Source organism: Rosa rugosa, chromosome 7 (genome assembly GCF_958449725.1).
Source record: "Rosa rugosa chromosome 7, drRosRugo1.1, whole genome shotgun sequence".
NCBI lineage: Eukaryota > Viridiplantae > Streptophyta > Magnoliopsida > Rosales > Rosaceae > Rosa > Rosa rugosa.
In genome coordinates, this window is record NC_084826.1 from 16,299,040 (window position 1) to 16,314,762 (window position 15,723).

General features: G+C 39.9%; 1 protein-coding gene across 1 annotated transcript; it reads left to right on the forward strand.

Annotated features, from left to right (window-relative positions):
* Positions 1 to 11,220: 11,220 nt before the first annotated feature.
* Positions 11,221 to 13,013, forward strand: LOC133722524 (protein LITTLE ZIPPER 4). The gene is made up of 2 exons (XM_062149407.1): positions 11,221 to 11,567; positions 12,435 to 13,013. Exon 2 carries the CDS (start codon positions 12,463 to 12,465, stop codon positions 12,706 to 12,708), a length of 246 nt encoding a protein of 81 aa, XP_062005391.1. The 5' UTR covers positions 11,221 to 11,567; positions 12,435 to 12,462; the 3' UTR covers positions 12,709 to 13,013.
* The last annotated feature ends 2,710 nt before the right edge of the window (positions 13,014 to 15,723 follow it).

Here is a 15,723-nt window from a genome sequence, read left to right on the forward strand (position 1 = left end):
ACGGCCCGGCCTTTAAAGCCTGACCCGGCCCGGCCATAAATTAATATTTTATTTTTACGATTTTCTATTATATAAAAGTGAAAATATAAAATCTGCATTTGTTATATTAGAAAATGGGTATGTCTTTGATAAACCCAATTGATGTCTTAAAAATCAATATATATAATCTCATAATTATACATGCGTGATGATTCAGCCATCAATACAAAATACCTGAAAAAATTTTCTCTTTTAAACCAAGTACATACTGATGCCCTGAACCCACTATGTCAATACAAACTTGCACCGCAAAGTCAAATATTACACAAGTTACGAATTAAATTGCCACAACAATATAGTAAGTAAATGCTCATAAGAGCTTACTACAAGCGGAAGTCTTAATCACGGTAAAGTCACAAAATTGGCTTCCTACAGTAAAGCTGCTAGCACGCTACCTCAGTTTCAGCCACGATTACCCTGACCTGCAGGATTAACCCCTACACCATTGAATAGTGCACCGGGTTGCCACACAACAAACCCGGTAAACTTATGAAAGCTCGTATGAGTAAACTCAAATACAACAACCCAAACAACTCACACAAATCACGGGAAAAACCCACACGTTCCAATTAAGGAAACAACTCACACAAATCACTGGAAAAACCCATACGTTCCAATTAAGGAAACAACTCTCGTCCATCATGGACAATAAAAGAAAGAATATACTCAAAACTGTCTTTTAAAAACTCATACTCATGAGTCACAAGTAACCTCGCTGTTACCCCTATGAGATACCAAGGCGGACAGACTAGAGCTCTAACTGATCATAACTATACCCCGGCCAAGGGCACGGTCCCGATAACCCACCCTCGATCACATTTCGTGATCCACGATCCTCAACTCTCAAATCTTTGGATCCACGGTATAAATACCAAAACATTTAAAGGAGTCGCATTGGACCCAAAATGTTACCCAATCCCGATCACAATATGTGACCTCTCGGTACAAAGACCAAAACATTAAGCAAGTCGCAATGGATCCAAAATGTTACCCGAATCTAGAATAAAAGATTCTCCATAATTGATCTCTATCAATTACTCCCAGTACAAAACCCACATTTAATAAGTCACCCGTGACCTAATAATGTTCCACGATACACAACACTTTTCAAAACAATAGAAATAAACCATTTCCACAATATATTGTTTCCCGAAAAGTAAACCCGAAAACAATAAAATGAAACATATCACAGATATTGTTTTCAACACAACAAAACCTCCTACACATGTATATTTCACGTCAATATATATATATATACACACACGTAGTCATTCACTCAGGAATGCTACTAATACCAACTATAGTTTGCAGTTAACTAAATAACTCCCAAAACGATAAGGTAAACTCGTTCGTAAATGAACATTGTGAGATTACTCACCTCAGAATCCTGCTGCATCTTCTATACAAAACAAAGTAATCACAACCTGAAAATATCTGTCTAAGAATACTTCGTCAAGTACCTAATCACGTACGGTCTCAACTTAGTACACAATCACAAGCGATTAAAGTCCGAAACCCCCGTTTTGAACTAAAATCCCCATAAGTAACGCCAATCGAGGCGAAACCACAACCGAGACCACCCAAAGTCTCCGGAATACTTCTACGATCGATATGTCAAAACCACATGTCAATCGAACGCTCGAATCCTCACGGATCAAAAAATTGAACGGTTTGAAATCGTAAAAATCATAACATATTCCTACGATCTCCAAAAATTACGTATTATATATCAAAATACTCGTATTGACGAGTAGATGATAAATAACATAAGAAACTACTCCTTACATGGCCGGAAAGCCGCCAAAGTGCCGCCACAGGCGGTGGCACAACCACCACCGACCAAAACTTAAAACCACACTAATCCAACCGTCCAAAATGTCAAGAATACCAAGTAGAGCAACTTTAATACCTGGGGTTCAAGCCAACTCGGTCTAGATCACCACCTATCGCTGTTCAAAGCTAGAACTTACTGTTCACCATGAGTTGAACCAATTCCAACGTAAATCGCTCCAAACAACCACCAAGGATCGACAGAGGAGGCTGCTGCGAGCTTCACAAGCTTGGTTTGAAGCCCCGCCGTCTTCGGAGATCGGAGATTGGAGAACCGATCTGGTCTGATTGCACTTAAAGTCGCCACCTTGCAGCACCGCGCATGGTGCAAATCATCACTAGAGGATGCCACAGGGAAGACCGGAACAAGGAGGCGAAGAAGTCTGTGCAGGTTTCAAGGTGTTCTGTTTCAGTCTTTATTTTTCCAAGAGATGTAATAGGCAATTGCCATATACTTTGTAGTAAATGTCATTGGTTTAGTTTTTCTTCACATAGGCTCATCCAAAATGAGTGTGATGTCTAGGAAGGTTTTGAGATAAGTGGTACTTAAGCGAGCTTTGCTCCACCGACATCTCTCTACTCACCTGGTCATATTTATTTTGGAGTTACCGAAAGAATTCAAACGACTATCTTTGTTTTGCATTAGCTAGCATTTGGATTAGATTCTCCTAATGGTTAAGAGATAATGATGTACTCCGTTGGCTTATGAATAAAATTTCGAGTTCTTTTCATTATGACTCAATTTTGATTCTGAACATATTATTTTGTGATTATGATGGCTGGGTCATCAGTATTAATTCAAGGACATGGAATAGCCCAAGTTCCCCTTGCCAAAAGGCACCTTGATTACTGTCGCAAAAACTCTCTACGCTCTTAGGGCAAATCGTACCCTATGAATAGCCAACGGATTCCATGCAAAAACGCATGTAGAGAACGGAAATGAGTTCTTTTGCAATACCTCTAATGATTGCGAACAAAAGCGCATCTTAGAGAAGTTTATGTGTTTCTCTAGTGGACTCTATGTCACTATTCGAGCTATTAATCCAATAAAGTCATCTCTTGTATTTAGACACATATTGGCTTTGTCACGACAGGATAGGTCATCCTAGTCATGATATGATGATCCGTCTACGAAAGACTTCACATGGACATCTTTTCTCTCGAGCGAAATGAAGCATGAATCAAAGGTTGATTCCTAGACTAAGTGTGACCGACGCCGTTGCCTAGGGCACCGCCTCCGTCCACCACCAGCCTAGGGCTGGCGTAGTCCCTATCCATGAGGCCATGGATGGCGTCCATCATGGTGATGGCGCCCCAGGTGATGCTGCAATCACCAACTTGCTTCAGAATAGCGTTTCAGACGCTCAGGCCTAACCAAAATTCTCATTGGTTGCTTCTTAAGCCTCTCGCTCGTTTTACAAAGCCCGTTCCTTAGGGAAATTAGGACTGAGACCGTCCTATGCAAAGGATATGAAAATATTCATTATGTTCTTACATAGAATCCATAGGGATTCTGTGGACTAATTCAACTAACTTGCAGACGTTTAAATATCTCATGATGATTGGTTGACACGTAAATACGCTGGTCACGTGTTGTGCCATTATCCACTTGTAATGCGGCTTATGCTACACTCCTAGAAAACATCATATGACAACGGGCTCACTCCCCGGATCATCCTATTCCGTCAATTGGACTTGACGATGCTAGAGAGTTTACATCGAAAACTTTCGATGATTATTGCCAAGGTTCTAAAAAACGCTAGGCGCTAGTCGGGCGGTGGGTTGGGGAGGAGCGCCCAGGCGGCTAGGCGGTTTTGTATTATTTAATTTTTATTTATTTATATATCATATAAAAATATATATAAGAGTATATATAGCCTTTAAATGAATATATGAAGACTTATTAGTTATTATAACTTATAAAAAAGAATAATAAGATATTCTATACAACTATATTTTATTATAAGATTCCAAACCAATGAATTAAAGGGGGAACAGAGGGAACGTGGGGAACATAGGGAAGACCACTTCATTTAGTCTCCGTCAAAAAGAGAATATGTGAAAGACAAAAAAGGAAAAAGCTTATCTCTTTCCTCCTACTCTGATCCCCTCTCCCTCGTTATCCTGCTCTGCTCCCCTCTCCCTCGTTATCTCCATTCTCCAACAGCCTTAATGAAATCTCTCAAATCAAAGAGAGAGGGAGAGAATAAGCTCGAGAGAGCCCGAGATCTCGGTGCTCTCAGACCCGAAGCACGACCCGACCGGCGCCACTCCTTCCGGCCACGGCACAGCGGTGGACCACAGGCATCGTCTTCGTCTCGCTGTCGCCAGAAACCTCTATCCTTGGATCGTACATGCACTGAACGGAGAAGGAGACTCGACGACTGAAAGCTCCGAGACTTCTCCGACGATCTCTGCAATTTCCGATGATTTCGGCCACCGTTTAGGCCACCTGTGGTCTAGGCGAGGTATTGTGACGCCTTCCAGGCTGTAGCCCGATGAATCATCAATTCATCACCATTCTAGTTTTGGCAGTGAGCTTGGGGAAACTGAGCTTGGGTTGATTCAAGGGATTTCCGACTTCCGAAGGTATAATTCGAATTCTTGAGTGGTAGTTTGGTTCTTGTTGTGTGGATCGAAATATGTGGTTGGTATTGGAATTTTGTAATCAATGGTTGTGTGTGCAATGACCTGTGGAGTTGTGGTGGAGCTCGGATTTGTCTGGGATGTGTGGGATGTGTGTTTAGCTTGTTAAGTTGTTGTAGTTAGCAAGCTGGAATATACGAGAGAGAGGTAGAACTGAAGTTGAATTGTCCAGAACGCCCAGAACGCCCAGAGCGCCCAGGCAGACGCCCAGGCGGCCGCCCAAATTCTATCCGCCTAAGGCTTCCGATTTGCCGTTACTCGCCTCGGTCTGCTGCCGCACAGCGCCTAGGCGGCCGAGTTTTAGATAACTGATTATTGCAATGGGACTGATGTTTGACATCATATTCCCATGTACACCCCAAAATGGTCTCACGGAAACGATTACGATGGTAGTCAGGACATTGGTAATGCGCACAAATCTCCTTATATCCGCTTGGGGTGATGCAATATCGCGTGCAGCTATGCTAGTTCGTCTACGACCCACTGCCACTCAATCTACCTCTGCGTTACAGCTAGTGACTGGGTACAAGTATCGTACTTACGCATCCTTGAGTGTGCCATTTATGTGCCAATTGCGCCGCCACAGCGCTCTATGATGGGTCCTCAGAGACGAATGGGCAACTACGTTGGATTTGAGACTCCAACAATCGTCCGCCACTTCATTCCCTTGCTAGGCGATCTCCTTACCGCTAGATTTGCGGATGTCACTTTGATGAGACAGACTTCCTATCGTTAGGGGGAGATAAGAACACAGATGTTCAGCAGGAATGACAGGAATTGTCGTGATCTGTCCCCACTATGTCTCATCTCAATCCCTACTAAAGTGACGAGATCACACAAATATGCTGCAAACATGCCTGCACGGAAGGACGTCCCTACGAGAGGACGTAGCGCCACCCTACACGGAGGTAGGCATGGCGCCAACGCCAAAGAGAGTGGCACTCTGGCGTTACAGGCCATGGCCCCAGCTAGGATGCATGGGAGGCCTGTGGGTTTCGAAGGATACTTTGGCACATTGCAATCCTTTGATCATCGACACTCAAAATCCATCTCATGAGTATCTTTCGGGTTATGGTTATCGTTGGGGGACGCCTGAACGTCAGAACCTATTCCTGAGAATATAGAGCTCTATGAAAATTACACTAGTGTACATGAGATCTGGGATAGAAACTCCATCATAATTGATGATGTAGTCGCGCATGAGTTTGTTGAGTCTGATGATATCGAACCACGCTTCGTTGATGAATGAATGCCAACGTAGAGAGATTTGGCCTAAATGGAAAGATGCGATCTAGGTTAAGAAGGATTCTCTAACGAAGAGGAAGGTTTTCGAGCTAGTGCTGCCAACACCTCCTAACATAAAACCTGTTGACTAATGGGTCTTCGTTAGAAAGCGTAGTGAGAAAAAGAGATGGTAATCTCGCCTTATGGCGCAAGGCTTCTCATAAAACGCCCTGGAATCGACTACGATGAGACATATTTTCTCGTAATGGATTTCATTGCACTCCACTACCCTGTCAGTTTGGTAGTTTCCGATTAACTGAACATGCAGCTTACAAATGTGGTCACTACGTATCTCTATAGGGATCTAGATACGGAATATACATGAAGGTTCATGGTGAACTTCATTTACCCAAGTCAAGTGGCTCTAGACCATGGAGCGCGTTTACAATAAGGTTGAAACGCTCACTAAAGTGACTACTTGATTGGGAAGGGATATGCCCACGCGTTTCCATAACAAGTTTCGGATTCTATCGCGGTTCATGTTTGACATGATCTTTATTAGAAGCCCTTAAAGAGTTAAGGGAAACCACTAAACACTTGAAATCCAATTTTGAGATGAAGGATTATGGGAGAACACGATTATGTCTCGGTTTGGAACTTGAGCATCGTGTCGATAGATGCTTAGGCATTTTGACAAGATCAAGCCTTCAAGCACCCCCATGATCGTCCGTAGTCTTGATCCTGAAAAGAATCCTCTTCGTTCGAAGGATGATGACGAAGAGGCGCTAGGGGCAGAAATGCTCTAGTTAAGTACAATAGGCGCATTATTGTACTTAGCTCAATGCACAAGACCGGACATCTCATTTGCCATGAACTTATTAGCTAAGGTATAGCTGTGCGCCAACGCGATGCCATTGGATTGGTGTAAAAGATATCTTCAGTACTTGAGATGTACGATTGATATGGGCTTGTTCTATCCCTACAGAGAGACGATGGATTCAAACCCATCACACACCAGGAACGCCGCCAACACTGGCCTGCGTCCATTATCCCCATCCCAAAACAACATGTGTTTTGGAAGGTTTTGCTGATATTGGGTATCTCTCTGACCCAAACAAAGGTCATTCCCAATCCGGTTAAGTGTTTACCATGGGAAAAGACCGTGATATCTTGGAGGTCTACAGAATAGACCCTAGTCGCTATATCTTCGAACAATGCAGAGATCATTGCTCTTCACGAAGTGGTTCGTGAATGTATATGGATTGGATCCATAATTACGCATGTTCGAACAATTGTGGTTTGAAGTCTACCACAGATGAGCCTACAAGCATTTAGGATAATGCTGCTTGTTTTGAACAAATGAGGCAAGGCTACATCAAAAGCGATAACACCAAGCATAATCAGCAACAACAGACTCTCCTCGAGATCAAAGTGAACTAGGTTCAATCTGAGGATAGTGTGGCAGACTTGCTCACTAAGTCATTGCCTAAATTCCACTTTCGAGAGACATGTTGGTAGCATCGTTTGCGGAAGTTACCCGAACTCCCATGACCGTAGTCATGAGGGGGAGATGCAGACATCAGGGGGAGATGTCTACATGTATGGTCTCGAAACGTGAAGGGTGTGTTGTGCTGTTTTTCCCCTTCGACCGAGGTTATTTTTGTCCCACTGGGTTTTTGTTACTCAGCAAGGTTTTTAACGAGGCAACGAGAGAAGCACTGCGTTTGGACAACACAAGGGGGAGTGTTTAAGGATATCTCTATTTGTGTTTGGCCCAAACTCTAGGTTACTTGACCTAGTGGTAATAGAGTTAAATTAGAAGGATCTAGATTCCTATTCAATGTACGATTACTTTCCTTGTATAATTGAGACTCTATACATTGTAATCCTCTATATAAAGAGGCCCCTATTATCAATGAGAATACACAGCAAATTCCTCTCAATTTCAGTTTCTCTACAACAAACTCAACTTAATCCATATTTACTCTATTGATTTATGAGTTTCTAGTTCCGGATTACAATCAAATTGAAATAGTATACGATATCATTAATATCACGGGATTGGATCAAAATTTGATTTATTGTCTAGTTAAGTGTATACCCAATAAGTGGCGATCCAAACTGAAAATATAAGGTGAGAAATCTCTTTTTAAGTTGAACGCATTTGAACTAAAACTTAACACTACAACGTACTTTTGGCATAGAGAAATATTAACTAGTCAAACATAAATATCATTATTTTGTCTCAGGATTGGGACTCATTATCAAGACAATCCCATCTATCGCCACAAAACTGGACTTGTCCTAGTTCTACTCCATAGGGAAACCAGTTGAGTCTAGAACCTACTCGGAACACGCATCTTCCATTACATTTTTTATATTTTTACAATAGAAGTTGAATCTCCAAAGAGAAATTCTCCTTTTTCAGAATAAAAATACACACATGGTTGAAATTTCTTCCGCTTAGGGTACGATGACTTGAAAAATGGTTCAAAGTACAATGCAAGCATCAGACCAAAAAAAAAAAGGTACTATGCGAGCAGGACATGCAAGTTGTTTTTTTTTTTTTTTTTTTTTTGAGAAAAGACATGCAAGTTGTTGGTTGGTATTTATTTCATTACCAATATTAATATAAAAATGGCACCCTATGTCAATCTCTTTCCCATGTTAAGCAAAACTGAAATTAGAATGGTGTTTTTTTTTTAACTAAATTTAATTTAGTCCCTCGAACTTTAGGGCTAAAATTACTTTGGTCCCTGACTTTTTCTTTTAATCACGATGGTCCCTGTACTTTCAAATTACATCACCCTAGTCTAAAATTTGACTTTGACTCGAAACATGACGTCATACGCTGAGTTGGCCCCGACATGAGAGCCCACTTTCCAGAAATTGGCCCTCAATTTGGACAAAATGTTTAAACTACCCTCCTCTCCTTTCTCCTATCCTAAATCCCACAACCCTCTTTCTAACCCCAAAAACCTAGATCTCTTTGCAGCTATGCTCAACCGCCACCATGGGCGCAACCACACCCGTTCAACCGCCACCATGAGCGCAACCCAATCCTCCTCTCCTACCTCACTTCCTGCTCTCAATCCTTTCCTCCAAATCAAAACCAGTCTCCGACTACACTCATCTCTGTTCTCCCTCATCTTCCAATCTCCTCAAACTGACTCTCTCTGTACTCTCTAGAGGCTTTCCCACCACCACTCAAACCATCAAAACCATATTTCACTTCATCTTCGCCACCCAAAATCAAAATCGCAAAAAGCATCCAATCCAACCCGACCCTGTGATAAAACCCAGATGAGCCAGCTTCAAATCACTAATATCTGAAAGCAAAATCCAGAAATCCACACTAGAAAAAAAAAAAAAAAAAAAAAAAAAAACCCAGAAATTCACATCAAATCCGACGACCATGTGATTGAAATTTATGCAATTCTTCGAAACATAATCCGATCGACTACCGATTGCTCCTCACGATATCCTTCTTCCCGACTACCTTGAAAGTCGTAACTGTGGACGCCGCAATAGCAACCTCTACAGGAGTTGGAAGATCTTTGACAATCCGACAAAGTCAACAGCGGAGGCGGCGGGAGAGAGCGGAAGTCAATCACTGGAGAAGAAGACGAGGACGACGCAAATGAAGAGGCATAGGCGGAGAGTGGAGGCTGGGTTTGACTCATCGGAGACGGGGGAGCATGGTAGAGGTGGAGGTGAGCGCTGTGGTGCTTAAGAGACCAGTGGTGGAGGAGAGAGAATTCTAGATTTACTTTCTCTCTCCTCGAACTCTCTCTCATACAGAAACCCAGCAAAAGTTGCTTCGCAATCTCTTTTCTTCTGATCATTCTCTCGCTTCCTGGTGCATCTTCTGGGCGTCGTCGATGTTGTGCCCACCTACTTGAAGACAAGACCGGAATCAGTCCACCATTTCTTTCTATCTTCTGGACTTAGTGTCTGTTTCTTTTATGAGGGGTAGAGAGAAGAGAGGAGGGTCAAAGTGGCGGTGGTGGTGGCTTAAGGTCTGGAATTGCAGACAAAAAAAAAAGGTTTGCAATTGGGGATGGTGGGTGAATGTCTATTTTACCCTTATTGGAGGGTCAAATGCTGAAAAGTGGGGCTCCATGTCAGGGCCAACTCAGCGTATGACATCATGTTTCGAGTTAAAGTCAAATTTTGGACTAGGGTGATGTAATTTGGAAGTACATGGACCATCGTGATTAAAAAAAAAGTCAGGGACCAAAGTAATTTTAGCCCTAAAGTTCGAGGGACTAAACTGAATTTAATTTTTTTTTTTTTTTTTTTGGCTTTACAATAAAACTACCAAATATTAAACTTGAAAAAGAAGGTTTTGAAATAGAAACTGCAGGTGCAACCTCACGCACCACATGAACCCTTCGAGTTCTCTTAAAATTGCAATGGAAACAAACCGTAGGGGGCAATGAAGTAATCACACGCATTGCCAACCCGTTGATAGAACCCATAATTAGGTTGATGTAAGCAACTCCCAAATGGAATAGTAGAAATGAACGAGCTCCACGAGGGACAGCAAAACCAGTGTGACGATTTTGCCCGTAGATGACAGAACCCATCCAAAACACTGAAAACAGCACCTCTCAAACCATGATGGTTCACGCTAAGCCACTCATAACCCATGAGGGTTTTTAAGCTGTCTTTGGCCCCCAATTTCCTTCACACATTATTTCAAGCTCAGCCCCTATATTTGGCAAAAAAAAAAAAAAAAAAAAACTTGCTTTACACTTATGATACTAGCTTGGCCTATAATTATGAGTATAATAACGTAAAACAAAACACCATCATCCATAAGGGGATGCAAGTCGTGCAAGATATAACCATATCTAGAGGGTTAAAATGGTCATCTGGGTTTTTAGGTATACCCTACAACAAGTTAACCCCTCTTCCCTAAACCCCCTTTTTCCTTTTTCTTTTAGGGATTCACATTTTGGGTTAATGGGTTGCCTCAAAACAGTGAAACACTGCTCTAGGCAAATGACACTGTTCAAGTATCATTGTTATTCACCAAAATGGCCATCTGGGTTGTGTCCCTATTTTGGATGTATAATCCTTGATATGACCCAAAAGATCACAATATTGCAGAAGATAGATTTCTTGCCCAAATTGAATTAATAATGGCTGAACTAAATAAGGGAAGAGGAAAGAAGAAGAGGGTTTTTGGTTTTAGGAATAGAAGGAGCATAAATAAAACAAAAGAGCTATTGATGATGGAGGAGAGGAAGAGGTGGTGAATGGTGATGATGGTTTAGAACCCAATCCAAACCATCATTGCGAATCTTGGGACGGCCTAGCCCACCATCATTTTACATTTTAGCCATAGAAGCTAGAGAAGATAGAAAGAGGAAAGAGGTAGTCATTAAGTTCCATAATTTTGAAGATTCTGCGGACGAAAATGCCCCTGCTCTGCAAAACCCCAAGCAAAACCCATCATCATTCACATGACGCCATATCCATCATCATTCATAGAAACCCAAAACACTAAAAATCTGTATTTTTCTTTTTTCTTTAAGGCTCTTAACCGGCCGCCTTCCATGCTTACACATGCATGATTGTTGTGTCAGAGAGAGAGGGGCATGTCCCCCCCAACCCTCATGAAACTCTCTCCCTCTCTCTCTCAAGATCCATGAAGAAGAAGCTTTCTTTGATTTTGGCCTATAAATTAAGACCCTCTTTGTTCCTTTTGTCCCTCACTTCTTCACCACACACAAGAAAGCTGTAGCTCTCTCTCTGCCTTTTACACTGCTCTACTTCTTGTTACGATACCAGATTGCCTCAGCTCTCTCCGAAACCAAAAGGTCATTTCTTTATTCATTTCTTCTTTTTCAAAACATATATACTTCCCTCCCTCTATATCTCTCTCTTCCTTTGCTTGCTTAGTTTTCATAAGGGTGTTTTTGTTGAATGAATTGCCTTGGTGGTGAGGTTCACATTGTGTTTCTGTTAATTTCTTTTGTGTGTTCCAGAATCACCTCATTTTCAGGAAAGAATGTCTACAGATGCCTTTAGAATGTTTTTCACATCTTGGATACTCCAACATTTGTTTTTTTTAATGGGATTTATTCTTATTTTTCTTTTTTCAAAATTTGAAGCTTTTGATCATACCTTCTTCTTCAATACACAAAAGGGTATGCAAGAATTGCATTTGCCAATTCTGTTACAATGGAAACAGAGACCTAAACTAACTTGATAAGTCTGTGCTGTTTGTTTTGATTTTATCCCTTTCTTTTCGATTTGGGAAGCCGAAAGACACCATTTTTTTTCCCTTTCATTGAGTGCAGGTTTAGACTACTTATGATTCCATCTCTCTTTTGCTTACTGGCAAACAACCCACTTAGTAGTCTATAAATAGTGGTCCAAGATTAGTTTTAGTTACTCTGTTCGGCTCTGTTTTCCTCTGTTTCTCATCTCCTTTTCATAAAACAGTCATAAGTATACCTATTAAAGCAGTAGCAGAAAGCAAGCAACTAATTATTTCACATTGGTAATCTGTTTTCCAACTTCAAACAGCTAGTGGGTAACATTTTGTTTGCTTCAATATAGGCACTATATATTCCTTTTTATTTTTTGTGTTGAGTTAGAATATAGTATAATGTTAGTGTCTTATGTATGGCAATAAAGAAATAATACTATGAGATTCTGAGATGCTCTTTTTGTTTTCACAGGAAAAACCCAAGGCTTTGTTTCACAGCAATGGAAAGGCTAAACTCGAAGCTGTACTTGCAGAATGTGTACATAATGAAAGAGAATGAGAGGCTGAGGAAGAAGGCACAGCTTCTGAACCAAGAGAATCAGGCCCTTCTTTCTGAGCTGAAGCAGAAGCTTTCAAAGCCAAACAAAGCCAATGGTGCTTCAAACACTGTGCCTGATCTGAATCTTAACCTGAGCTCCACCAACAACAACAACTCAAACAATCATCCTTCCAGTTCCAGCAACTGAAAGCTTAGATTTGTGGACCAAATCTCTTTATGACCCCACTAGGACTTACCCCTTTTTTTGTGCAATATTTTAAGCTAGTCAGAGCCTCAGAGGTTGTAGTTTCAGCTTTAGGTACATAGGACAAGTAGCAGTGGTGTTCTTTGTGATTTACAAGGATCTTTAACTCTGCTGCTTCTGTTTCCATATTTTATTATGTGTTTTCTTCTTTTGGGGGGCCTTAGGATATGAATTTCTGCATGGTCTACAAGGATATATATGTGTATCAAGCTTTTGTGCTAGAAAGAAATATAATATCACTGTAGCTTTGGCTCTCTCTTTCTCTCTGTTATTAACTGTTTCCTCTCAATATCTTAATAGGAATTAGTGCACTCCTCAGAAAATACAATCAGTATATTTCTGAAAAATCCGAACCTCATCAATGGTTTAGTACTTTAATGCTTCAGAGATGGTTGAAAACCCAGATAATATTAATAGAAATAGATAAAAATATTTCTTTTCATTTCTATCCACTGTAAAAACATAGCATCGTCTTCTAGTTTGTGGCAAGAGAATACCCTCTGTATATTTTCACTTTTAACCTCGACCTTTGTTTTCTGAAGACTTTTAAGCTCCACCCTCTTGGAAAAAACACACTGTAAATATAAATGAATAAATCCCATAAATCTACTGTGTAACTTACTCCAAGTTTAAATTATTTAAAAGATAATGACAAAGTATAACTCCTTCCTAATCAAGCAATGTAATCCAGTTCCATTTTCTGATTTCTAACGGTAAAACTTGGCAGCATCTTCTAACTTGTGACACATGTCAAAAGACATCTCTCTACATCTCATAATTCTCAATTTCAAATTTACCCGTTAGAAAAACATACAGATGAGCAAACTGGAAATTTCAGACTATCTGGTGCTTGAAAGTTGTCAAGTCACATGGTTTTGACCGCTGTAAAACTTGGTAACATCTGTTATGCTTGTCAAACAGTCAAAATCTTTCACAATTCTCACATCATTCACATACCCTCACAAATCGTTCTGCCTGAATGATCTTAATCGAAAACTCGTTTATCACCTTCAAGAAGACAAGGTCTTTGCTTATTTATTTATTTATTTTATTTTATGAAACTGTTCATGACGAACAATAGTTAAGATAGTTATTTAATTATTTTTAAAAAAAAAAATCTACCTCTAATTCCCTTCATATTTGAACTTTACCCCTTAACATGTAAAATCACATAACCGAAAAATTTAAGAAAACAAAAAGGAAGTAATCTCTCACATTACTCATACTTTGTTAAGAAATCAAATTTGTAGTGCCCATTTTTGTAATATCCATTCACTTATTTTGCAACTTAATAATATCTCCTATGTGCTATACACTTACAAAGCACACCAATTCATTTCACCATTTTCACTCGTATACTTCCTTCAAGAGGACACGGAGACATAGGAAATCATAAATAAGAAAATGGGTTAGTTTCACATATCTATTTACACTTACAAAGCACGCCACTTCATTTCACTATTTCACTCATATACTTCATTCAAGAGGACAGGGAGACATAGAAAATCATAAATAAGAAAACTTGTTAGTTTCACATACCTATTTAGAGAAATTTTCAAGTGAAATAACCGTGTCACGTGACACATTTACTTCACTAATTAATAATTACATTTTAATATAAATAACTATATCCAAAACACCCTTATTTTGTTCATGTAAATATGAATATACCATCACTTCTTACATGGTTACGTACCTATCTATTTTGTATTGGATATTGGACGGTCGGACAAACAATTGGTTTGACCACCTTATGGAAGAGTCTCTCATTCATCTAATGTTAATGTGTCCAAAGGAAAAACTAGTAATTAAAGATTAAAGAAATATTTATACATATACACTGTAAATTTTATATTTTGAAAAGGGTCATTTCATTCCGATTCTATCTGAGTGGAGAGTTGATGGGAGGATCTAATCCAAGGGATAAACGTCATCGAACATCAAAAGGATTCAAAACACAAAAGTCAATGAGGGTTCATTGAGTTTGAAAAAAACCCACAAAATCAAACTCATGGTCATGGACGTGACAATATGTGAGATGGTCCTTAGTTGACCATCATACAACATAAGAAAATGTCTAATCAAAACTCAATGTGCCTAACAAACCTTCCTAGCTAGGTCCTCAAATGCCCTACATGGTACCTTTTAAAGACCCTCTGAGAGGACACCATACCCACATCATCACAAGCTCAGCAAAATCAATTTGAGGGTTGAAAATAGGATCAAAGGGCTATGATGACTGAAATCTCATTCAAAGACCAAGGTAAAGGTTTCTGCTAAAACACATAAATACAGACCCAGATTTTATTGAAAATTGAAAAACACAAATGAATCCACACAGGGTTCAGATGGGTTTATGCCATATTTGTTTGGTAATTATTATTATTCCCATCAGCATTCATTGATCTTGGTTCACATTGTCATCCCTGAGATTCTGGTCATCATAGCAATATCTTATAAGACGTTTGACAAAAAGAAGTCTCTTCGTTTGAAGCAATGCAGGGACGTTTGAAGTGTAGAAGGAGGTCTATCAAGCAATGCAGGTCTCTGAAGTCTGATGTTGGCCCTAAAGACTAGACCCCTACTACAACTACTTCATCAGATTGACTGCATCAAATTGTTAAATCTTCCTGAAATTGAAATATTGGTTCAACCATTTTAATGGAACATTCAATGAAAACCTATTTTCTCTCTTGAAGAAGGACAAGTTGGATAGGTTTCCAAAATCTTGTAGCTAATAACTTTAATGGCCTACAATGAGTTCCGTGGTGCATATATTTGCTCATTAAGGACATTAACTATTTGCTTACAAGGTTGTCTCAAAGACGTTTAGTTGATTGTGATGACATTTTCTAAACTGCAGATTTTGCAAGTGGTCGGTATTTTTTTCTTTTGCTTTTCTATCGATGGTTAAGAGACTCCTCCAAATTCTTTATCTTTTTATTTATTGAAAAACAA